This window comes from Phyllopteryx taeniolatus, chromosome 12 (assembly GCF_024500385.1).
Source record: "Phyllopteryx taeniolatus isolate TA_2022b chromosome 12, UOR_Ptae_1.2, whole genome shotgun sequence".
Lineage (NCBI taxonomy): Eukaryota > Metazoa > Chordata > Actinopteri > Syngnathiformes > Syngnathidae > Phyllopteryx > Phyllopteryx taeniolatus.
Window position 1 is genome coordinate 10,882,114 of NC_084513.1, and position 23,646 is coordinate 10,905,759.

The 23,646-nt window shown below is 42.0% G+C and overlaps 1 protein-coding gene across 15 annotated transcripts in view; it reads left to right on the forward strand.

Annotated features, from left to right (window-relative positions):
• The window catches only part of fmnl2a (formin-like 2a), a 79,540-nt gene that overhangs the window by 49,168 nt on the left and 6,726 nt on the right, over positions 1–23,646 (forward strand). For 5 of the 15 annotated variants that reach the window (XM_061791240.1, XM_061791253.1, XM_061791239.1 and 2 more), the window contains 20 exons: positions 1,366–1,474; positions 3,229–3,305; positions 4,597–4,690; positions 5,986–6,060; positions 8,374–8,484; positions 8,645–8,794; positions 9,076–9,177; positions 10,457–10,772; positions 12,983–13,186; positions 13,642–13,662; positions 14,468–14,592; positions 14,680–14,879; positions 15,758–15,992; positions 16,073–16,141; positions 16,640–16,720; positions 16,796–16,925; positions 17,224–17,387; positions 17,467–17,568; positions 18,947–19,042; positions 19,262–19,385. In XM_061791240.1, coding sequence (XP_061647224.1) covers positions 1,366–1,474; positions 3,229–3,305; positions 4,597–4,690; positions 5,986–6,060; positions 8,374–8,484; positions 8,645–8,794; positions 9,076–9,177; positions 10,457–10,772; positions 12,983–13,186; positions 13,642–13,662; positions 14,468–14,592; positions 14,680–14,879; positions 15,758–15,992; positions 16,073–16,141; positions 16,640–16,720; positions 16,796–16,925; positions 17,224–17,387; positions 17,467–17,568; positions 18,947–19,042; positions 19,262–19,385 — 2,585 coding nt within the window. Of the gene's footprint in view, positions 1–1,365; positions 1,475–3,228; positions 3,306–4,596; positions 4,691–5,985; positions 6,061–8,373; positions 8,485–8,644; positions 8,795–9,075; positions 9,178–10,456; positions 10,773–12,982; positions 13,187–13,641; positions 13,663–14,467; positions 14,593–14,679; positions 14,880–15,757; positions 15,993–16,072; positions 16,142–16,639; positions 16,721–16,795; positions 16,926–17,223; positions 17,388–17,466; positions 17,569–18,946; positions 19,043–19,261; positions 19,386–22,879; positions 23,003–23,145; positions 23,562–23,646 lie in introns of those variants that run through there. The other 10 variants (XM_061791246.1, XM_061791251.1, XM_061791245.1 and 7 more) reach the window with 5 other exon arrangements.

Consider the following 23,646-nt stretch of genomic DNA (forward strand, 5'->3'; position numbering starts at 1 on the left):
AGGCTTGTAACATTTGTGGGAACCATTTGTGAATCATCTTTTGTTTTTATTCAGTATGAATGGACATAAATTCCCACAGATGCATGTCAAAATTTGAGGGAAAACAAGTGGAAGCTATTATAACTGCAAACGGGAGGGACCAAATGACTTTTTCATCCATTTTTACACTTAAAATTGTTGAAAAGGCTAGGTGTCCCAAAATGTTTGTCTTGTTATTAAGATATAATGCATGCAGCATGCATGTCACTTTGAATATGACTTGACACTTTAATCACTTTTGAATAAGTTACTGTAACTTGAATTCTCTTTGTTGATCTTTTTTCTTTTTACCTAGTACCAAAGACTTTAGAAAAACAAGCAAACACATAAATATTAGTCAATGTTTCATCAATAGAGCTATTTTGAATTCCACTTTCTATTTTGAATTTCACAATTAAGGTGCATCCATTGTTTCTCCCCGCCACCTTTTATCACAATCATGTATTTTCTATCCACCTGTAAACAGCTAGATGTGTTGCAAGTGTATATAAAGTTTGTTTGGGTGGTTTCAGGCACACCCAAGCAAGTTGAAGGTATTACTTTTTGTTACACAATCGTTAATTGTGATTTTGATATTGAGAGGAAGACAGTTTGTCTGCACATTTCTATTCACTTTGTCTCCACATTTCTATTACATTGTGTCACGCTTGGATGTTGGGCAGTCGGGTGAGGAAATGATTACTAAGTCAAAGCAAAGAGTTTCTTTTGCATCTTCGTACCAGTTCTGTCCTGTTATTCATTACATGAGGAATATTAATCAACCTGCAGACATATTTCTGTCCTTAAGGTGTGACACATTGCACACGCACATGCTGTGAGTCTTGCAGGAGTCACGCCTCCTGCTGACACGAACTGGCGTGTCTGTCGCTAATAGCCTCAAGATACATTTTTTCCACGATGGTAATTGAACCTTGCAACTTGAATCTGAAAATAAACAGTTTCCCTTGGTGTCTTCTCCCACCACTGGTCACAATGCTGCTTTGCCTTTTAGCTTTTACTGGTAGCGCTCCACCGGGAAAAGACTGAACTGTTTTGTCTATGTGCAAATGACGGGGGTGCTGTTGTGTTATTGATATTGCCATGAAAGATATTAAATTAAAAGCGTTAAAAGAAAGCATCATGTGGGCCCCTGGCTAGGCTATAGATTATATAGCTTTTGTTTCAGTCCGTGTAAGGTGGACCGTCAATTTGAAAGCCTATGAGAAGGAGGTGATGGATAACGGGGAGTGGGGCAAGCTCCCCTCACAAATGCCCCTCCCCCCCATGTTCTTGTTTTTTCCCCATCCTACCAACATCTCAACATTGTTTTTAAAATTTCATTTTCAGTTGTAACACTTTACCCAGCCGGAGGACGCTGAAGAACTCCAGGCTGGTCTGCAAGAAAGACGACGTGCATGTCTGCATCATGTGCCTGCGTGCCATCATGAACTACCAGGTCATTCATGCCATTCATGCATATGTACTGGATATGTACTTATCTCTCGGGTTGTGACAAAATATTGATATTACAATATACTGCATCGTAATCTCTCATGGAACAGTATACTCAAATATCAGATACTGCTGCTGTACCATGTTGAATTGTGTAGTTTTACTCATACTGTACTTACTTTTTAATATACAGTGCACCCCCACATACTCGTGATTCGGCACCTGCGAATACACCTATTAAAAGACTTTTTTCAATAAAAAAAAAAAAATGTTCCCTTTTTTTTTTTTTTTTTTACTTGAACCAACCCTCAAAAAACGCTTTTTGTGGGTTTAAGAATTTTTTTGTTTGAAAAAAAAAATAATACATTTTTTTATCAAGGTAATTGTAATGGGTGTCAATTATCCGGATTTTTGGTATTTGCGGTGTGGCCTGCTCCACTGTAATGTGAACATCTCTGTTCCCGAGGATCAATAAAAACATGTTTTTGTTTAATTACATATCATTATGTGTGTAACTGGTTGCCTTACAATGTACAGTGGATATAAAAGTATGCACACCCCTTTTCAAATGCCAGGTTTTTGTAATATAAGAAAATGAGACCAAGATAGGCGGCACAGTGGTTGACTGGTTAGAGCGTCTGCCTCACAGTTCTGAGGACCCGGGTTCAATCCCCGGCTCCGACTGTGTGGAGTTTGCATGTTCTCCCCGTGCCTGTGTGGGTTTTCTCTGGGACTCCGGTTTCCTCCCACATCCCAAAAACATGCATGTTAGGTTAATTGACGACTCTAAATTGCCCGTAGGTGTGAATGTGAGTGCGACTGGTTGTTTGTTTGTATGTGCCCTGCGATTGGCTGGCAACCAGTTCAGGGTGTACCCCGCCTCCTGCCCGATGATAGCTGGGATAGGCTCCAGCACGCCCGCGACCCTAGTGAGGAGAAGCGGCTCAGAAAATTGATGGATGGAGACCAAGATAAATAATTTCACAACTTTTTCCACCTTTAATGTGACCTATAACCTGAACAACTCATTTAAACATTTTTCTTAATCTTCTTCAGAGAGCAACTGAGATAGCATGGTTGCACAAGTGTGTACACCCTCAAACTCATGGTAAATGGGAGGAGTCAGCACACAACTGACACCATTTAAAGTGTGTCTGATTAACCCCAAATAAAGTTCAGCTGTTGTTGTAGACTTGTCCCTACATTTTTTGTCTTTTTAACAGAAGCCTAATAGTATAATAATTCCTTACAGCCTGAAGGTTTTTTTTTTTTAACACTGATTGCTGTTTGGAACTGTTCATAATTCCCTCCACCTTGACTAATGGTGGCAGGTGTGTGCTGACTCCCAATTAAAATTAGTTTGAATGTGATTGGTTAATTCTCAACACGGCCACATCCCCAGTTATCAGGCGGTGTGCACACTTGTGCAACCACATTATCTCAGTCGTTTAGTTTAGCTTCCCCTCTCTAGATTATTTTTTTCAGTTTGGTCGTACAGATTGTAAATCGCATTAATGGCAGAAACAGTTTTGAAATGATTTATCTCACAAAGACCTGGCATTTAAACGGGTGTAGAGACTTTTTAAATCCAGTGTAACAGTACTTTTATATTGTGGGTGGGAAGTTATCACAATATCATATTGTGAAATACTCTGCAATTCCCACCTCGTTGTTCATATTTTTTCTTTGTTTGTTCATCTCGTTTAACTTGAGCAGTTAATAATGTCTTTCTGTCACTTATGTTCTTTTTGTTTCCAGTATGGCTTCAACATGGTCATGTCCCACCTAAATGCTGTGAATGAAATTGCACTCAGTCTCAACAATAAAAACCCAAGGTAAGTCAATGGCGTTGAGGGAGGGGGGGGGGGGGGGGGGGGGCGAATGGGTGGTGACAGCTACCAGAAGGACTCGCTTCTTGTTCTTCTTCTATGTGACATTTGTTGACCTGTGGGGTTAAAACATTTAACCTAGTAGTGGATGCAAAACCCTGTTAGATCCCCTTTCACATCATTTCTCATCCAGACGCACGCATGCAGGCACATTTAAATCATTACTTGTCAACTAACTATATGCTGTTTGGCCCCAAAGGCTAGACGAGGCCCCACAGTGTGGGTGTGTAAACAGATTTATGACTTTATTAACATGAATTGGCTTTCTGTTTGTGTTTCTCAGACATTTTACAACGTGACTTTTTTGTCCTCTTGGATTACACCGTGACACTCAATTTATTTTGAGATTTTCCTTAGCAGAATTTATCAAATATGTTTTTACACTCATAATCCAAAATATTAGGTACACACGCACAATCAAATGGTTAACCTAATAGTATAATAATTGCCTACAGAATTTTTAAATCTAAACAACTAAAAATTTAGTTTTTTCATTTTGTCTGTAATTTTCAGTCAGGCAAAGCAACTGGACTCTTCTTGTTCGTTGAATTAGTTTTTTTTTCTTGCTCTTCGAAACATTAAAAAATGACTCAATTAATTACTTATTAAGCTAACCAACGTAATGCGATACAAGAGTCGTGTAGAAAATGACAAGACTTTGCAAAGATAAACTGGAATGACATTCCGGAGACTAGTGCGCAGACCTCTGCCAAGGTTAAAATGGTAACAAAAGTTAGAAAAAAACATTGAGTGCAGGATAATAGCAGGTTTTTGGAGGATGATATAAAATGGCAGAATCTCAGAGTATCTTGTTTCTTTGTCTGTACATTTGTTATTTCGCCGTTTACTTTCTGATTCATGCCTCACTGCGCGCAACATAAATAATGATTAGTCTCACCTGTGGATGAATTCATCAAAAAATTATGTTTTGCGTTTCTGCACACGTTTTGGAACTTACTGGCTATATGCAGGAGCTGAGTATATCTATGATGGTGTAAGTTGGTACTGATCAAATGAATAGCAGTGTTCAACTTTGGTGGATGTCTGAACTTTACTGAAGACCAATTTAGTTGAACATTGTTGTTGCCCTTGTGTGAATTTGTTATTGGTTTCGCTCCATCTGTAATGCAGAGGAAACAATTCATGTGCATTTGTTCACAACAAAAAAACATGATTCTTCTCTATTCTTCATTTCTTCAAAGGCATTTGTACACTTATTGTCCCCATGTTTCCACAGAACCAAAGCTCTGGTCTTGGAGCTCCTGGCGGCGGTTTGTCTCGTGAGGGGAGGCCATGAAATCATCCTCGCCGCGTTTGACAACTTCAAGGAGGTAGGAGCAGACGGTGACTCGGCCTGCAGCAATGCTCCCTAGATCACGTGGAGGAATTAACTATTTGTCAACAGATTACAGACCCCCGTTTAGCTGGCGTACACAGGAGGACCCACTTGGCCTCCGTAGAACGCAGTTAAGTGTGCTTGGCATGCACACAAAGCCTCAGAGTAGCAGAGAGGCAGATGTGAGCGACAGCCTTGATGAACTCTTTTAGGATGCTGGTAAAAAAGAGTTCATGACAGAGTGGGCGGCGGTTTGACGCATGTGTCATGCGGACGCGGGTCCACTACAGTCGTTGCAAAATTTAATCCTGAATGAAAAATTGAGCGTCATACTCAGCCTCACCAGCATAAGTGGCAGAATAAGCGTCGGCTCGTCGCAGCTCATCTCATGAGATGAGAGACGGAAGGCGAGAATAATGAGGGCTTTCTTGCAGTGTGCATAAAGGAATGGTTTGAATTTTTGAAGTTGTGATTTAAAAGTGTCTCTTAAAAGCATAGTGATGTTACATCTACTTCGCTCTGTGACTTTGATAGCCCATCTTGGATTCGGAGCATTAAAGGGATTTTATTTTATTTATTTTTTCTTTTTTTAATATTTGATGTCTCCTACTTGCTGCATCTTCGATTCTTCATCAAACTCCACCATTTCCCTCAAGTTGAACTGTAGCGCTCCACTTTTGCTCTTTTTACATCTCGCTCTCCTGCTGCCTTCAAAATTTTAGTTCAAATATACCTCAGTATCAGAAGTTGCTTTACATCTGAAGAAAGCTGTGGCACATTCAGTGGAAAACATTTTTCATTTGTGTTATTGAAAAGAAAAAAAAAAATCACATTTGGAGATAGTGTATATTAAAAGCTAAACAAAAGAGGATTTGGAGTTGAACCAAAATTCTGGAAAGAAAAATTTGAAGGGGTATGTACCAGTGATGGCATAGAAAGTATTAGAGGAAAAGGTATAGCTTCCTAAATATAATTAAACATCAATTCCCTGTCATTTAAAAACGAAACATAATGACGCGGTAATGTTTGCTTTTTCTCTTCATTAGGAATCTTATCTGTGTAATGGTGATAAAGCATACATGACCATTTCCATTTGGGCAACTAGAAAGAAAAGTCTTTCTAATTGTTTGTCTAAAATAATTTGTCTAAAATGCGATTGATTGCTATCAATCACATGAAGATGGCTGTGGCTTTATCTTTCAACACGGTGGGCACCGTGACATCAGTAACGCGTCATGTGGTTTGTGGGCATCGTGACATCAGTAAAGTGTCATGTGGTTTGTTTTGCAGGTTTGTGTGGAGGAGCAGCGGTTTGAGAGGCTAATGGAGTATTTCAAGAACGAAGACAACAACATTGATTTCATGGTATGTTTCCATACACACACGGTTCTAAATCTAAAACTATTGATCACTATCCCGCCGAGTCGTCAATCAGCAGGTAAACCGAAGGCAGCTTGCAAGGCTTTTGAGGCTTGTAAGTCCATCCATCCATTATCTGAGCTGCTTATCCTCACAAGGGTCGCGGGAGCGGTGGAGCCTATCCCAGCTATCATGGGGCTGGGGTGCACCCTGAACCAGTTGCCAGTCAATCACAGGCCACATATAAACAAACAACCATTCACATTCACACCTACAGGCAATTTAGAGTCTTAACCTACCATGCATGTTTTTGGGATGTGGGATGAAACCAGAGTACCCGGAGAAAACCCACGCAGGCACGGGGAGAACATGCAAACGCCACACAGGCGGGGCCGGGGATTGAACTCTGGTCCTCTGTGAGGCAGACGCTCTAACCAGTCGCCCACTGTTCCACCGCTTGTAAATCCTTTAGTGATTTTTTTTTTTTTACATTGCTGTTGGGATTATATCTTCTTCATATAAATGATTTAGTGAATCTGGAGATGGATGAACCACCCAATGACATTTTATATTTTAACAGTGAAGACAAGCTTGTGATTTGGCTGAAGTGGGCCTAGTTAGTGGATCAGAATAAAATACACTCTAAAGAAAGAGCCATCTTGGGCCCCTTTAAGTGTCTTCATTCATGTCAACTGTATTATGAAAGTGTGTTAAAGGATCAGTGAGTGAAAAGCAGAAGGTGATGTGTTTGAATGTGTGAACTGAGTGACCATAGCGTTAAAGCAAACAGACCAAGATGGTTTGCACCTTTTGCACATTGAGGGCATTAAATCTGTGTGTGTGTGTGTGTTTACCACCGCATTCATGCAAAGTCTCATAAGGAAGCCACTTGTGTTTGGATTCCTTAATCGACGTACCAGATCAACTACTCAGTCAGCGGTCACAGCTAAACACAACAATGAGGGTTTGCTTGCAGGCTGTCACAAGATGTAAATTGCTGTCATAAAAATAAAAATACATTAAACATGACCTTTTATTGTGGATAGTACAGTTCAACTGAATCTATGGCATAGGAATAAGTGTGTGTGTGTGTGTGTGTGTGTGTGGGCGCGCGCCCCTGTGGGCGCGTGTGCGCACACATTTATTTTCTGTTGGCGAGCCGGTAACTGCACAGTTACAGAAAGTTGAGCGGCATAAATAGAATTATTTCCAAAGCCTAACTTCTAAAATGTGTACAAATCTTGACTCATAACAGGTTGCTTTGATCTACTTGTGCACTTTTTCTTAACTGGAAACTTGATTGGCAGTATATTTATTGCCTGTTAAGGCATTAATGACTGTTATCCTTCTGTGCCAAATTTAATAGTTGTTAAAAGTGCAATTTTTGCGAACAGAGCCTGAGTCTGTTTAATTTAGATTTTTTGTGTTTATTGTTCTATATTACAATGCCAATCTTCATTATTTTTAGAATTAAAAGTGAATTGTTCTTAAAAAGGATGTACTTGCATTATTATGACTGTCTGACTGACTGTCTCTGTGTTTCTCTTTGTGTTTCATCAAAATAAGATATTTCAAACTTATTTTTTACTTTGGAAAATAATGACCATTTTTTTCAGATTTTCTGACATGTTACAGACTAGTAACTGAATCATAATCGATTTATGTTTGTGCATTTTCTGCACTGTCAATTTAAAATAATATCCTGGTTTTTGAAAAAAGGGATGGAAATTTATTTTTTTATTTTTTAAATTCCGATTCATCAATGAATTGAAATAATAATCACCAGATTAATTGATGATTAAATTTATTGTTAGTTGCTCCATTAAAGAATAATGTTGGATTTGTGGTTGAAGTATAGATAAACTGGTGTTATAACCCCACTTTTGGCTTACTAGTATGCAATTAAACCATACTGGTGAATTCCTGGGCTGCGTTTGGCCCAACTAGTAGGCATGTGTCTTGTACATTGCCAATAAGACAGTCATTCTATCAGTGTGCCCTAGTTGTTCTACTAATGAAGTGAATTTTGTTACGAGTGAGGACAAAAGAATGTACTAGTACATGGACCTTAAGATGAATACCAAGAATATTGAATAAATGCTCAAAACAGCTTTCCATAGCTATTAAGCCCTAGTTTATCAGACAAGTGATTGTGCCTCATAAATTCTGCCTAGCAACAAGTGATTAGCGACATGACTAGGAACTAGAATATGAGCAATTATGTAAATGTTTCTAGGACTAGTAAATTAAAGATTGCTCAAGATGTGTAAATTATGCATGCTCTGTTCATTATTGTGTTCTCGTGTTTTTGCTCTCTAGGTGGCCTGCATGCAGTTCATCAACATTGTCGTGCACTCGGTGGAGGACATGAACTTCCGGGTTCATCTGCAGTACGACTTCACCAAGCTGTCTTTGGACGAATTCTTAGACGTGAGTTGAAACACGAGTGTGGCTGCTACAAATGGAGACGTAGAGCCCAAACCCTGTTAAGCTCAACATTGTCATGGCTGCACCCTGGAGACGCTCGCTGCGTGAACTCGGCTAATAACATCTTCTCAGTCAAACCTGTATTTATGTGTCCATCTTATAGAAAGTCAAGCACACAGAAAGCGATAAGCTCCAGGTTCAGATCCAGGCCTACTTGGACAACGTATTCGACGTTGGCGCCCTCCTGGAGGATGCAGAGACCAAAAACGCCGCCCTGGAGCGTGTGGAGGAGCTGGAAGAAAACATGTCACATGTGAGAGACCTTGAGTACTCATGATTTTCAATCTGCCTATCTTCCTGTGACAGCACACTATTAAAGTTTAAAATGTCACAATGTTGAAGCTTGGGTGCAGCATAGCTCAATAAACTGACACGGGAGACGTCAGAACGCCGTCTCGCAGCATGGGCATTACTCTGATCCCATGACTGTCAGTCAATCGATGGATCCCTGACATCTTTTTTTGACAATTTCATGGATCCCTGAGGTATTTTTTGACAATTTCAAAATAATTAATCTTCTTTTTGTCCCTCCAGTTGACAGAGAAGCTGCTGGATGCCGAGAATGAAGCCATGGCCAAGATAGTGGAGCTGGAGAAGCAGCTCATGCAGACAAACAAGGATCTAGAAGGCATGAAGGTCTGACTCTAGTTCTCTGGAAATAATTTTTTTTAGTGAGGGAGTGACTAGATTTACGGGAGCCTAATAGATTTCTTGTTTGCTATGTGAAAAAGTAGAACCCTAACATTTAAGCCCCCCCTTACAGCATCTGAGAAATATGACACATTTTGGTGTATCTCAATGGTCACGTAAATAGGCCCACTGGGTTTAACACATAATGAAACTGTATATTGTCGCTGTACGTTGTACTGTAAGTAAATATTAAATCTATCTGATAGTAGAAACAAATAAAAGTCTCAGTTACGGGATCTATTTCTGTATTTTAACACATACATAAGGCGCACTGTATTATTGGGCGCATGCATGGTAAAATATACGCTAGCTTAAAACATACGGTAGCATGCATGCACGCTAAAAAATTTTTTTAAAAGGCAGCGGGAGCAAAACTGAGTTCGGTTGTACTTTATTGAAGTATTTAACAATGTAATCACGTTATTTTTAGATCAATCCTCATCCACAAATCCATCAAAGTCCTCATCTGTATCCGAAATGAACAGCAGGGCAAGTTCTCAATCGAACACGCCAGGTTCCCTCTCGTCATTGTCAGAGTCAGTCTCGTTGCTGTGCGGCTCCACAGAAATGATGCCGGCTTTTACGAAAGCTCGAACAACAGTGCAAGCAGGAACGTTAGCCCAAGCATCCACAATCCATTCACAAATTGTGGCGTAACTCGCCCGGCGCTGCCTCCTAGTCTTAGTAAATGCTCCCAGTCAGTCAACCGGAGCGCTCATTAAAGTCACACAACAACATTTACAGATTTTGGAACTCTGTGCACACACAAGGTGTGCGCTGCATTATAAGGCACCCCGTCCATTTTGGAGAAAATTTAACGCCTTATGGTCGTGATATAATTGTTCCAGAGTGTGTTTCGAGAATCTCCTGCCTTGAGTACTTTTTCAGATGAATTTTCAGTATCATCCTCTTGTGGATACAAAATTACAATTCATTTTGTATTTCAAACTCATAGTTCATGAAAAATACATGGTTAAAGCTAGCTACACCATGTAATATAACACGTCACAAACTATACAACAACTTATGACAATGTCATAAAAAAAAGTTGCATGACGTAAATAGCCACATTCACCAAACTATTCAGAGAGGATTTCAAGCCGTGTAAGGGTTTTTAATGCTTTTACATAAAACTTGACCAAGAGAAAAAAAGATCATAAAATACAAACTTAAAAAATTACTGACTGAATGTAAATTATGGGTACAATCACCTGCACTCATACAGGAAGCCTACAAAGACACCAGTGGGAAGCTCCACTCACTGCGGCAGATCTTGAAGGAGAAGGACGAGGCCATCCAGCGGCAGAGTCACCTGGAGAAGAAGATCCATGAGCTGGAGAAGCAGGGCACCATCAGGATCCACAAAAAGGGAAACGGCGACATCTGCATCCTTCCGTTGTCACCGCCCAGCGGTGTGGAAGGTTTGGCGGGCACCACCGTGAGCGGAAACGGCGTTGGCGTCCACAGTCCGGGCACTCCGGGAGGCATTGTGGGTGCTCCTGAGGCTCCTCCGCCGCCACCATTGCTAGGGAATGGCTCATGTAGGTGCACTGTTGCCGTATGTACACTCTGAAACTGAGGCCTTCTTTAAATAAGGACCTAATATTCTCTGAAGTTCAGTAAATAAACATAATTTGAGGAAATACAATATAACGTACATGAGGGATGGAACCAATAAAAATTACAGTGACATTATTCAAAACCTGGAGAAAGTGGCCCTTTAAATGCAATCAATAATACATTTTAATAACATGTTTGCCAATTTATTATCAATACAATTACAAAAATAATCCCTTTGGAAATAATTGATCACAATAATACTGCCACAGAATATAACATGAAGGTGCTATTTCCTTACAAAATTGACCTTTGTCCCCAAAAATGTAAACGCCATCCATCCATCCATCCATTTTCTGAGCCGCTTCACCTCACTAGGGTCGCGGGCGTGCTGGAGCCCATCCCTGCTATCATCGGGCAGGAGGCAGGGCACACCCTGAACTGGTTGCCAGCCAATCGCAGGGCACATATAAACAAACTACCATTCGCACTAACATTCACACCTACAGGCAATTTAGAGTTGTCAATTAACCTACCATGCATGTTTTTGGGATGTGGGAGGAAAGCGGACTGCCCGGAGAACACCCACGCAGGCATGGGGAGAACATGCAAACTCCACACAGGGCGGGGCTGGGGATTGAACCCCGGTCCTCAGAACTGTGAGGCAGACGCTCTAACCAGTCGTTCACCGTGCCGCCGTAAACAAAATCCTTCATAGTATGTACAGATTTTCCCACTTGTTATGGTCCAGTGAAACCAAGGTCGAACTTTTTGGGGCTGGGGGCTGTGGCCTTAGTCAAGGTGGAGGGCGTTATGAACAGTTAGAAATACAGTGATCCCTCGTTTTTCAGGGTTAATGGGGACTAGAAACCCCCGCGAAAGTTGAAAAACCGCGAAGTAGGATTTGACCCCCACACCCACCCCCCCCAGGTATTTTCGTGTATGTGGTTTGCCCCCCCCCCCCCCAGGAATTTTCGTGTATCTGGGTACCAGAATGTTTAAAATATGTAAACAGTATTTATACTTTACATATTTGAGACAAAGATTACAACAGTATTTACTTAAATCTTTAATTATAAAACCTTATACAGTAATTAACATTCATCAACATTGCCTTCTGAGAGAGGCGAAGAGGCTTGCGTTGGTGGCGGAGGAGAGGCTCTCACTTGACTCGTAGAGGCTTTAGGTTCACTCGGAGACTCTTCTGCTGGAGGTGCTGATGGTGTAGCTGGAGGTGCTGATGGTGTAGCTGGGGTTTTACCTTGGAGAAAAACATGGTGAAGGGTATTTGTTGTCTTAGTTTTTTTCTTTTGCTTCAAAATTCCCCTGTACAAGGACATAACCCCGTCTCTTATTACGCGGAGTTACCACGTTTCGCTTCCTTATTGAAGCAGTTTCGCGGATTTTTGCGTCCTCTTTCTTGATATACCGCACTGTAGATTCATTCACGCCATAATGGCGTGCCACAGATGCATAACTTCTGCCCTCTTTGATCATATCTAAAAGTTTCACTTTTTCGCTGATGGTCATCATCTTCCTCTTGGGCGCCCCGGAGGAAGCTTTCGCAGGGGCACAGCACTTAGGCGGCATTCTAAGGGCTTAACTAATCAAAAAAAGTTATCGCTTAAACAAAAAAAGTTATCACGAACACAACACTAAGATACAGTATGCGAGACAGTCAACAGCGTGGACGAGACTGGCGAGACACAAGGGAAGATGCTGGGTGAGGCTGCGATGATGCGCAGCCAATCAGCTCACGGGATAAATCCACTCGTGCTCTCATTGGTCGATGTCGTGCCGGGAACCAATCACGCGCCTTGTATGAGTGCCTGTGTATTTTTTCATTTTTATTTTTTTATGATTGTTTTTTTTTTATTAGTATTTGGGAAAAACATGCGATGCACTGAAGACGCAAAACGTGAAGTGGCGAGGGAACACTGTAGCAGTCAGCGTTAGCATAGCATAGCATAGCTTCTGCTAGAAAACAAAAAAAATAAAGAAAAACCTACTAGTACAACAAAAAAGTATTTGATGCTAATCAGATAGTGGTAAACAAATATTGGACAAAAATAAACATCAGGCTTACCCAAAAAATTCAATTAATGGATTATGTCGATAACTGCGTAACCCTACTTACTGAAATACTAAGACGATGGTGACTCAAGAATACTAAGCTCATTGTCTTCTCTTACAGTGCCAAATGGACCGTCGTCATCCACTCCTGCACCAGCTCCTCCGCCACCACCGCCGCCTCCTCCGCCACCGCCACCGCCTCCACCCCCGCTTCCACCTTCCGCCTCAGAGATGTTAGCCTACTTACCTCCCCCACCTCCTCCTGCTGCTCCTCCTCTGCCTGGCTGCGGGACCCCCACTGTTATCATGAACTCGGGTTTAGCCGGTAAGCTTCCTGGAGTGGAAATACAAAATTGTACACAAAATTTCTCGAGAGACCGTTTTTCACATTATCTTTTCTATTCTCAACCTTGGTCCAGTCGCAGGCAAACAGATGACTGCATAAGCTTATTCTCTGTTCAACTTTCATAGCTTTTTCTCAACTGTGCTGGAGTAGCTTTATGGTTGATGATACGTCAAATAAGGTCAATAGAATTGAGGATTTTATTTCCAGACTTGCCACCACATTCTCACAAAGTATGAATGACTGCTTCATCTTCTACTTTCAATTATCCTTTTCAAACCATTAATTTAGCCTGGACTGGAGAAACATTTTATTTATGTTATGCTGCCTCCAGCTTACACTTGTGTGCCTTTTGAAATATGCATGTTCATTTCCCCTAATTTCTTTTCAACTTCTTATCAATGTATCTTTGAATTGTTTGTTTTTCTGCCAACCAGAGGGACCCATCAAACTTTTCTGTAGGTTCCACCTTTTCTGTTCAGTTATTTTATTTGATTTTTTTACCCTATGCTTCTCTCCCACATGCTTTGAAATTGGTATTTTCTGTCTCAAATGCAGTTGCCTCTTTTTGGCCACTGAGACCACATGTGTCAAAACATGTGGAGCATTCAGTAGTTTGAGCAAATTTATGAGCAAGTTTTTCCAATGAGCTTTCATATCAAAACTCAGAAAATACCAAGTTTCAAATGAGCTGCATGGTTTCACCACCCCATGTTGGTAGAGTACAGTATTGTGATGGTGTGTTTTTGTGTTTTGCCACAAAAGTGTCGGTCGCATGCTCAGAGACAATCGCCTGATGTGAAAAGCAGATGATAGGGAGCTTTTTCTTAATCTATTTTGCTCACTCGCCCCACTCAAATAAAACAGAGCTTTTTCTTAATCTATTTTGCTCACTCGCCCCACTCAAATAAAACGTCAGCGTTGATGGAGAGTCATTAAACAGCCATAATCATTCCAATTAGGCAGAGTCCTAAAATGCATGACATATGGAATGAATAAACATAATAGGAGACTTTAAAAGCATTTACTTCACACTTGCCTTAGTAATGTAATTCTGGCCTAATAATTAAAGAATTTTTGTCCATGCCAAACCTATTTCCACTGAGCATGTTTACTTACAGAACACATGCACCTGTGAAAAGTTTTGTTCATCACTCCCTGATTCATCATCGACCCCATTCCCCAATAGTCCCTGCATGTGAGTGTGTAAGTGTGTGCACACTCAACTACAGGGTGATTCTCATGACTCCCTTTCCTGTCCAGCTGTTAAGATCAAGAAGCCCATCAAAACCAAGTTCCGCATGCCCGTCTTCAACTGGGTGGCCTTGAAACCCAACCAGATCAACGGGACCGTCTTCAACGAGATCGACGACGAGAGGATACTTGAGGTGAGCGTCTTCAGCACACGTCCACGGCTCGCCCGCCTCTTTCCTGTTCTAACACTACACAAATGCGATTGTTGGTTGCCATCCCAGGACCTGAACGTGGATGAGTTTGAGGAAATGTTTAAGACGAAAGCCCAGGGCCAGGCGGTAGAGCTGACCATGAGCAAGCAGATAATTCAGAAAGGACCCAACAAGGTGACGCTGCTGGACTCCAACAGGGCAAAGAATTTGGCCATTACACTGAGGAAAGTGGGCAAGACGCCTGAGGAGATCTGCAAGGCCATTCAGCTGTAAGTAGATTGTGGAAAACTTAACTTATTTCAGTCGTTCAATACAAAAGGTGACTCATAGACTGTACGGTACTCACAAAAAGTTTTGGATACTGGGCTTTTCATTAAAATTTTGTGATGAACCTAAAACAAAATGAGCAAAAATATTGGTACACTACCAGAGTCTTACTGTTTCGAACGTGGGTCCGCTTACGTCATGTAACTTGGACTTTTCTTAGGGTAATTTTACACCATTTTCCCGGCAGCCAGGGCCATGGACAAAACGGGATGGTTCTGAGACGACGGCAGGGGGGCAGGATGGGCAAAACATGACAGGCCTTGTCAGTCACAATGCAGATGAGAAATGTCAAGTCAGCCATAGTGAAAGGGCCTGAATGCAACTCAACCTGACAATAGTAATAACGACAGGAGAAATAGGTATTCTCCGGCATCGCAGTCCTTTCAAGTTGTGTCTGTCAGATTCTGCCATGTTTGGCCCATGTTTTTTTTCCCGAGAGCTTGCATTTTCCAGCAATCTTGACAGCTGATTATCAAACATTTACTGAGCGGCAGTGGGCACCCCCTTGCGCTGACACCGACTCCGGAGACAAACTCCGCCAACTCTGCGTCCATGTTTCATTCATAGAAAGCCTTGACCCAACGTGAGAAATGTGAGGGACCCCTTCAGAATGTGATGGGCTGGGAGGGAATGGACCGGTATCTGTGGTAAACCGTGGGCCGAACAGTAGCGGTGACTCGGTGACCCTTTCCCTTGAAGTAGTTCTACTGTAGACAAATGCTGGTCGCCAGTCACACACAAACACACACACATACACAATGCAGTAACACAATGTTGTCAAATCCGATCAGAGCTGAATCGGTGTTCTCCTGCCGCTTAGCTTCGACCTGCGTACTCTGCCGGTGGACTTCGTGGAGTGCCTCATGCGCTTCCAGCCCACTGAGAATGAGGTTAAGACCTTGCGTCAGTTCGAGAAGGAGCGCAAGCCGCTGGAGAGCCTGACGGACGAGGACCGCTTCATGATGCAGTTCAGCAAGATCGAGCGGCTCATGCAGAAGATGACCATCATGGCCTTCATCGGCAACTTCACGGAGAGCATACAGATGCTCACGCCGGTATTAGATTTTTCTCATCTCATCTGGGGTTTGATAAAATTGTCGGTGCACTGAATTCACTTTCTTCTGTTTTCTCATAGCAACTCCATGCAGTCATAGCAGCATCAGTGTCCATCAAGTCATCACAGAAGCTGAAGAAAATTCTAGAGGCACGTGAGCTCATTGACTCTAGACTGGAAATAGTAGTTGTCAGTAGTACAGTGGCTCCAGCTATTCTCGGGGGTTAGGGTTGGGGCCGAACCGGCAATAGTTAAAATCTGCGTATAATTGACACCCTTTAAAAATTGCATTGGAATTTTTTTTAACCCCAAAAATTCTTAAATAAGTGAGGATAAATTGCCAATAAGCATTTTCAGGATTGGTTCACCCAAAAAAGAAACAGCAAAAAGAAGAAGAAAACAAAATTATAAAAATTTAAAATATTATTTATTCATTTATTTATGTATCTTTTTGTTATTAGCGAATTGGTAATTCTGCGTTTGCCGAACCATGTAGTAGTATGATGAATTTATTACCGGTACATTGTTATTGGGTTGTACTGTAATTTACCAACTCTGCACAAGACTTCAATGGTGTCTTTACATCCACTTGGAATGCATGTAACAAATCGTGGTCGTTTGTAATTTACATTTTTATCTTCCCTGCAGATTATTTTAGCACTCGGAAACTACATGAACAGCAGCAAAAGAGGAGCAGTTTATGGATTCAAGCTGCAAAGTTTAGACCTGGTTAGTCAAGTCTGCCATCCATTGTTCATCATAAGGTAACCACACACATATCTCTCATTTTTGTTTGCCTTGCAGCTGCTCGATACCAAGTCGACGGACCGCAAGATAACGCTGTTGCACTACATTGCTAATGTGGTGAAGGAGAAATATACGCAGGTCTCCTTCTTCTACAACGAGCTGCACTACGTGGAGAAAGCAGCAGCAGGTGAGCCCTCACGGCTCTTTGCCACATTGGGCCTGTAAACATACTGTGCGTTTACAAATAGAATCATATTCCAACTATATCCAACTATAGAATCATTTAACTTGTTTATTGGTGTGGTGATCGTGTAGAACCGTATTTTCTATTTTTCTCCCATCATGTAGATAAATGAGCCAAAACAGTGTGTTGTTATGGTCTGCAGTATGCTTTCTTTTTGACACAGCTTACAGGTGTACCTAAAGCTGTGACCAATGATTATGGTTTCCTTGAATGTGCACTCACGTTAGCTCATGTTTCACAGTGTCGCTAGACAACGTCCTGCTGGATGTGAAGGAGCTGCAGAGAGGCATGGAGCTGACCAAGAGGGAATACAGCATGCATGGCCACAACACCATGCTCAAGGACTTTAACACGCACAACGAGAGCAAGCTGAAGAAGCTGCAGGACGACGCCAAGATCGCGCAGGTGAAACTAGCGTGTTTTGTAACCCGCTGAAAGCGCGCCGGTAAACTTCATGGATGAACCAGCTTGTGTTTGTTTACAGGATGCCTTCGATGAGGCTGTGAAATTCTATGGGGAGAGTTCAAAAACCACGCCGCCCTCTGTCTTCTTCCCTGTGTTTGTACGCTTTGTGAAGGCTTACCGGGTGAACATCTCGTGCATTCACACACACCAAACACACACATTTCCGATGTTGCACGGTTAGTGTGTCACAAACATTACTATTGGCGCTAGTGCTAACGCAACATGACCACTGAACACTGATATTACAGATTACTTTATGCTGGCTTAGCAACAACAGCGGCTACTCAACATCAAAATGTTTTTAAGATTTTATTTTGAGATCAATTTGATCCATTATGCTGCTTTAAGTTGCTGATTTAAAACTATTAATGTTGTGTTACATAATTTTACCTCATGTTCAAAGCATACATGTATTATCAACTGGAATCTACGGACAAATACATTGGTCAAGTACATTTTCCAATGGGTAGGGGTGGAAGAGGGTCTTGCCCAGTTTGTCTGTGAAATTCAGGTTTGTAAACCGCTGTAATGACTTATAGATCCCTGTAGAAGGTAGTATGGCATCACTTTGGATTTGAGATCAGCACAGCTTTTGAATAGATAATGATCAGGGAGTGAATATCGGCTTGTCACGTTGTTTATTTGGGGGAGAAATGCCAACATTTTGGAAGTTGGACAAGTTTAGACACCTCACACTCGAACAGAGGAAATATTATTGTATAAACAGAATATGTGTCACAATAGGTAGTAGAAAGCGTGTCGTGATAGTGAGAAAAGATGACAGAGTGAATGGTGAATATCATGTAAAAAAGCCATTGATGTTCATTTGGTGAGTCAGTGTGGCTTAGTTATATCTGTAAGTAAATAAATCCCTATTTTAGCATCAAAAGCCCTTTCTCAAATCTGTTTTTTTTTTTTTTAGTTTGAGGTGGGCTGCACGATGGCCCACTTGTTAGCATATCTCGCTCACAGTTCTGAGGACCTGGGATCAAATCCGGCCTCCCCCGTGTTGGTTTGCATGTTCTCCCCGTGCCTGGGTGGGTTTTGTCCGAGTACTCAAGTTTTCCTCCCACATCCCAATAACAGGCATGGTAGGCTGAGAACACTCTAAATTGCCCATAGGTGTGAATGTGAGTGTGAATGGGTGGTTGTCTATATCCGCCCTGCAACTGGCTTGTGACCAGTTCAGGGTGTACCCCAGCTTTCGCCCAGAGTCAGCTGGGAGAGGCCCTAGGACCACCATGACCCTAGTGAGGATAACCGGTATGGAAAATGGATGGGTGGATAGTTTGAGGTGTCTCCAAAGCAAAAAATATTAGTGTCACAGTCACGGTTTTTTGTGCTTTTTCCAATTCAAAATGTTTTCAATGCACACGTGGACATACACATTGTGGTTGTAATTCTCCTGACTTAGTCTGGTTTTTAGTCCATTTGTTCAGTTAACTGCACCAAAACACACTGATTTGACTTGTTGAAACGTTGTGTTGTGATCTCCTCAGCAAGCCGAAGAGGACAACGAGCAAAGAAAGAGGCAGCAGCAGCTTCTGATGGAGAAACTTCTTGAACAAGAGGCTCTGAGGGAGGAAGAACAGAAGGTAAGCCAGGCTGGGCGAAGCCTCACCCTGCCTCCCTGCTGATGTCAGGATCTGTTGTGGACCGACCACCTGCTGCCTCTGGTTATATGTGCTTCTCCCACCCTGCTGGGCCGCGTCACCGCTGCTCAGGATCAACCCTTACACTTCGTAAACGCGCTGATGATTGCATTAAACATAGAATGCGTTCAAGGTGTGTGTCGGTGTGTCTGTTCTCCCCAGTCTCCGTCACATAAGAACAAAAGGCAACAGCAGGAGCTGATCCAGGAACTGCGGAAGAAGCAAGTAAAAGACAGCCGCCATGTCTACGAAGGCAAAGACGGCGCCATTGAGGACATCATCACGGGTAATCTGATTGGGCCTTGCTCATTCATTCATTCACACACTTGCACAAGTAAACGTACACATAAGACACACACACGTGGGGCTCTCTGCATGAAGGTCCTCTTTGGTAAGACCAACTAACCGATATTTGGGAGGCCATCATGAACGGAGCTAAGCTAATCCAGTAACACCTTGAAGTGTTTTTGATGTTGTCGCTTATCTGCTTTGCCGTTGCTTAGTAACACGTGGCCGATGCTGTGACTAACTGAGCAAATAAATTATTCTCAAGGCGATAAATACTCTTGCAGGCCACAATGTTTAGGTACACCTGCACCATGAGTTCAACCAGGGTGTTTGCGGAACCTGAAAGTCTTTTTGGAAGATGACATTTAATCCTTTATTCATTTAACTGCATCCTTGTCAATTTGTGTTGAACTGGCAAATTTGTTGGACATAGAAAGGTAAAAATTTAAGTACAGTTGTGCCTTGCGGTACAAGTGACCCGACTTACAGGTTTTTTCAGATAAAAGCGCTGTATGGTGGCAATGAACTCAACTCACTTCATAGCAAGCAGCAGTTTGGCAGATAGAGAACAATTCTTAAAAAAAAGAGGCTTTAAGATGTTTAATGTCACTCCAGTTGAAGTTCACTGTCAAACTAGACATAAAACAAAGAGAATTGCACGTTGTGTATTTAAAACAACCACACAACATTGCCTTAAAGTCTGCGTGCTTAATGCTAACACATAATGGAAACACCATAGACAGGCTAACGAATAGCATCTATGTGGTGATATACCGCTTTAATGAACAGATCTTTGAACACAAATAATGCAGCAAAACATGTTGCCCGACAATATAACAATACTGACACAGGTATGTATTCTGTATCCTCTGCAAAAAAACGACTAACATTACTTCATATTACTGAAGTCACTATAAGAGTAAAACTCTCCGTCGCTTGTCTGCACGACTATTATACTGCCGCCCAGTGGCCAAGTCACGCACATCGGAATGAGCCGCAATGAACCAATCACAATGCACTAACTGTTTGATTGTTTACATTTTATTTAATTATGTTATTGCTGTTTTTTAGGAAGTGCAACATGATAGTGCTACTTTCCTTATTAAAACATATTATTGGGGTGGGGGGCGAGGGTCTGTAATGGATTAGTGGCATTTCCATTCATTTCAGTGGGGGAAGATGATTTGAGATACGCCAGATGGAGTTACAAGCATGGTCACAGAGCTAATTAAACTCGTATCAAGGCACAACTGTATGTCATTAATATTACCCCATAGATTCTCCCAAATGTGCATGTATCCCGCAGTGCTAATGGTCAACTTTAGTGCGTTTTGAAATTAGAAGTGGCTTTTAAAAAAGCACACAAAGTCTGACAATTGGTATTTGTTAAGCATGCAGATAATTTTTCATCTGCAAATTCTGCCTTTTTGACACACATGGAGCAATTCATGTAACAGAGTTCATTATCGTAGTTTTGAGTGTAGAACTGCACAGAGTGCTTAAATTTGTGCTTTAACTGTAATATGCTGTTGTAGGAAAGTGATTGAATTTGACTTAATACAGCCATCCATCTCGGGTCGCGGGTGTGCTGGCGCTTTTTTCAGCTAACTTCGGGTGAGAGGCGGGGTACACCCTGAACCTGGTCACCAGCCATCGCAGGGCATGACTTGTTAACACTAAATTGAAAATTGAATTATTTGTATTTTTTACACAATGCGGTCTATCCACATGGACACGTTGATATATTTTGTTGATCAAAAAAGGATACTGTACTTTCAAAATGGCACACTATTTCATTTTCTTTTAACCTTATTTCACGGCAAAATATCAGAAATGTATTTGTGATGCAGTACAGTTTTGACAACACTTTCAACTACAATAAAAACTATCATTAACTATGTAGAGGTACAATTTTTGATACAGCGCTTGTATTAGATCTCATTATCAAAAGATAGTGTCGTTTTGTAGGTGTACCTAATGGTGTGGCCGGCGACTATATATACACTATTAAATTTGATTGTGTTTATACAGCTTGATTGTGTTTATACAGCTTGATCTGAAGATGATGATGATGATGATGTAGCAATTTAGCAGCATTAACTGCCCGCCTGATGCTGACTGTTAATTTACAGTTTGGGAATTATTTGATCTGCTGCTCAAGTTTGCTCACTTACAAGGAAATGAACAGTGTATCACTCAATGACATTTTTTTCCGTTATTTGTGAGTGCACAATGTGGGACCCCATGTATTCCAATCACGTTTAACTTCAAAAGATGCTTAAAATAACCTCTGTTAATAAATAAATTGAAATGTGTTAAATTGAACGATGTGAGGCGGCACGGTGGATGACTGGTTAGAGCGTCAGCCTCACACTTCTGAGGAGCGGGGTTGAATCCCCGGCCCCGCCTGTGTGGAGTTTGCATGTTCTCCCCGTGCCTGCGTGGGTTTTCTCCGGGCACGCCGGTTTCCCCCCACATCCCAAAAACATGCATGGTAAATTAAGTGAAGACTCTAAATTGCCCGTAGGTGTGAATGTGAGTGCGAATGGTTGTTTGTTTGTATGTGCCCTGCGATTGGCTGGCAACCAGTTCAGGGTGTACCCCGCCTCCTGCCCGATGATAGCTGGGATAGGCTCCAGCACGCCTGCGACCCTGGTGAGGAGAAGCGGCTCAGAAAATGGATGGGTGGATGGATGAACGATGTGATGGCCAGGGGGAGGGGCTTAGGGGTCTGTAAGGGGCTATTTTGGAAGGGTTCATGGTGGAGTGTGGAGAGTTGGAAGTAACATCCATCCATTTTCTGTACCGCTTATCCTCACTAGGGTCGCGGGTGTGCTGGAGCCTATCCCAGCTAACTTGGGGCAGGGGGCGGGGTGCACCCTGAACTGGTCGCCAGCCGATTGCAGGGCACATAAAAACAAACAAACATTGGCACTCACATTCACACCTACGGGCAATTTAGAGTATTTAATCAACCTACCACGCATATTTTTGGGATGTGGGAGGAAAAAACCCACGCAGGCATGGGGAGAACATGCAAGCTCCACACAGGCAGGCCGGGATTCGAACCCCGGTCCTCTGAACTGTGAGGCAGATGTGCTAACCAGTTAAGCTCTATGCCCCCAGAAGTAACAGTAACAGTCAATTATCGTCTCATTTGTGGTGGCTCTTGTGGAAAATTCAGTGCTTTTTTGTACTTTTGACTTTTTGTTGTAATTTGGGAGGCCAGTACCCTAACCTACATCTGTCTCATATTTCCACTACGCCATTGCTTTTTGAGTTTGATAATTGCGTCTATGACCGTAGTCAGTGACCAACCATACCAAGCCTGTTATTTTCTTTGAAAGTGAGCAAATTCGGCAACGGAGGAAATAATGATTCTCCCTGTGCAACTGCTTTGTGCCAAACTGCAGTAGAAGTCTGCTTCTCTTATATTGTGTGTCTTGTCTTGGCTGTCCTGTTTTGTTTGTTCTGTGGTTGTCATCGACGCAGTGCTGAAGACGGTGCCCTTTACCGCCCGCACCGCCAAGCGCGGCTCTCGGTTCTTCTGCGAGCCCACCCTAAATGAGGAGTACCATTACTAAGCTCGTAGAACACTCTCACACAAACAACAAGGTTGCCGGAACTCTCCGTTCTCCTTTTTCTTCCCCCCGCATTGTTGCCCTCAAACGACCTCGCACGCTTACTAACTTTGACATGGCCTTGCTGTGGTGACGCCAGCACGATTGTGTATGTTTCTGTGTGTTTTTTATTGACAGTTCCTTACCTCCTGATCACATGTTGGTGAAGGTCCATCTGCATGACGTCATGAATCATCCTCCTTTAATATACATCATTTCGTCATCCATCTTTCCCTCTCAAGAGTTGACTTTAATCAACAAAAGCTCCATGCTGCTGTTTAGTGGCCGTGGATGGAAATGCAATACATGGAAAGCGTTATCAGTTCAACCCTTGATCATAATTTTAGAATTACCGGTATGCTGTATTGTTATCATTATTAGTGTCTTTTAAAAAATGTATTTTAATATTTACATGTATTCTATTTTCTAAAACAATGGTTCTGAACTTTTTTCCACCACATACCACCTTAAACAATAATTAAAACGTGTATTTAAACAATGGGGTTTGAATTACATTAAAATGTATTGCATATATCCATCCATCCATTTTCTGAGCCGCTTCTCCTCACAAGGGTCACGGGAGCGCTGGAGCCTATCCCAGCTATCATCAGGCAGGAGGCGGGGTACACCCTGAACTGG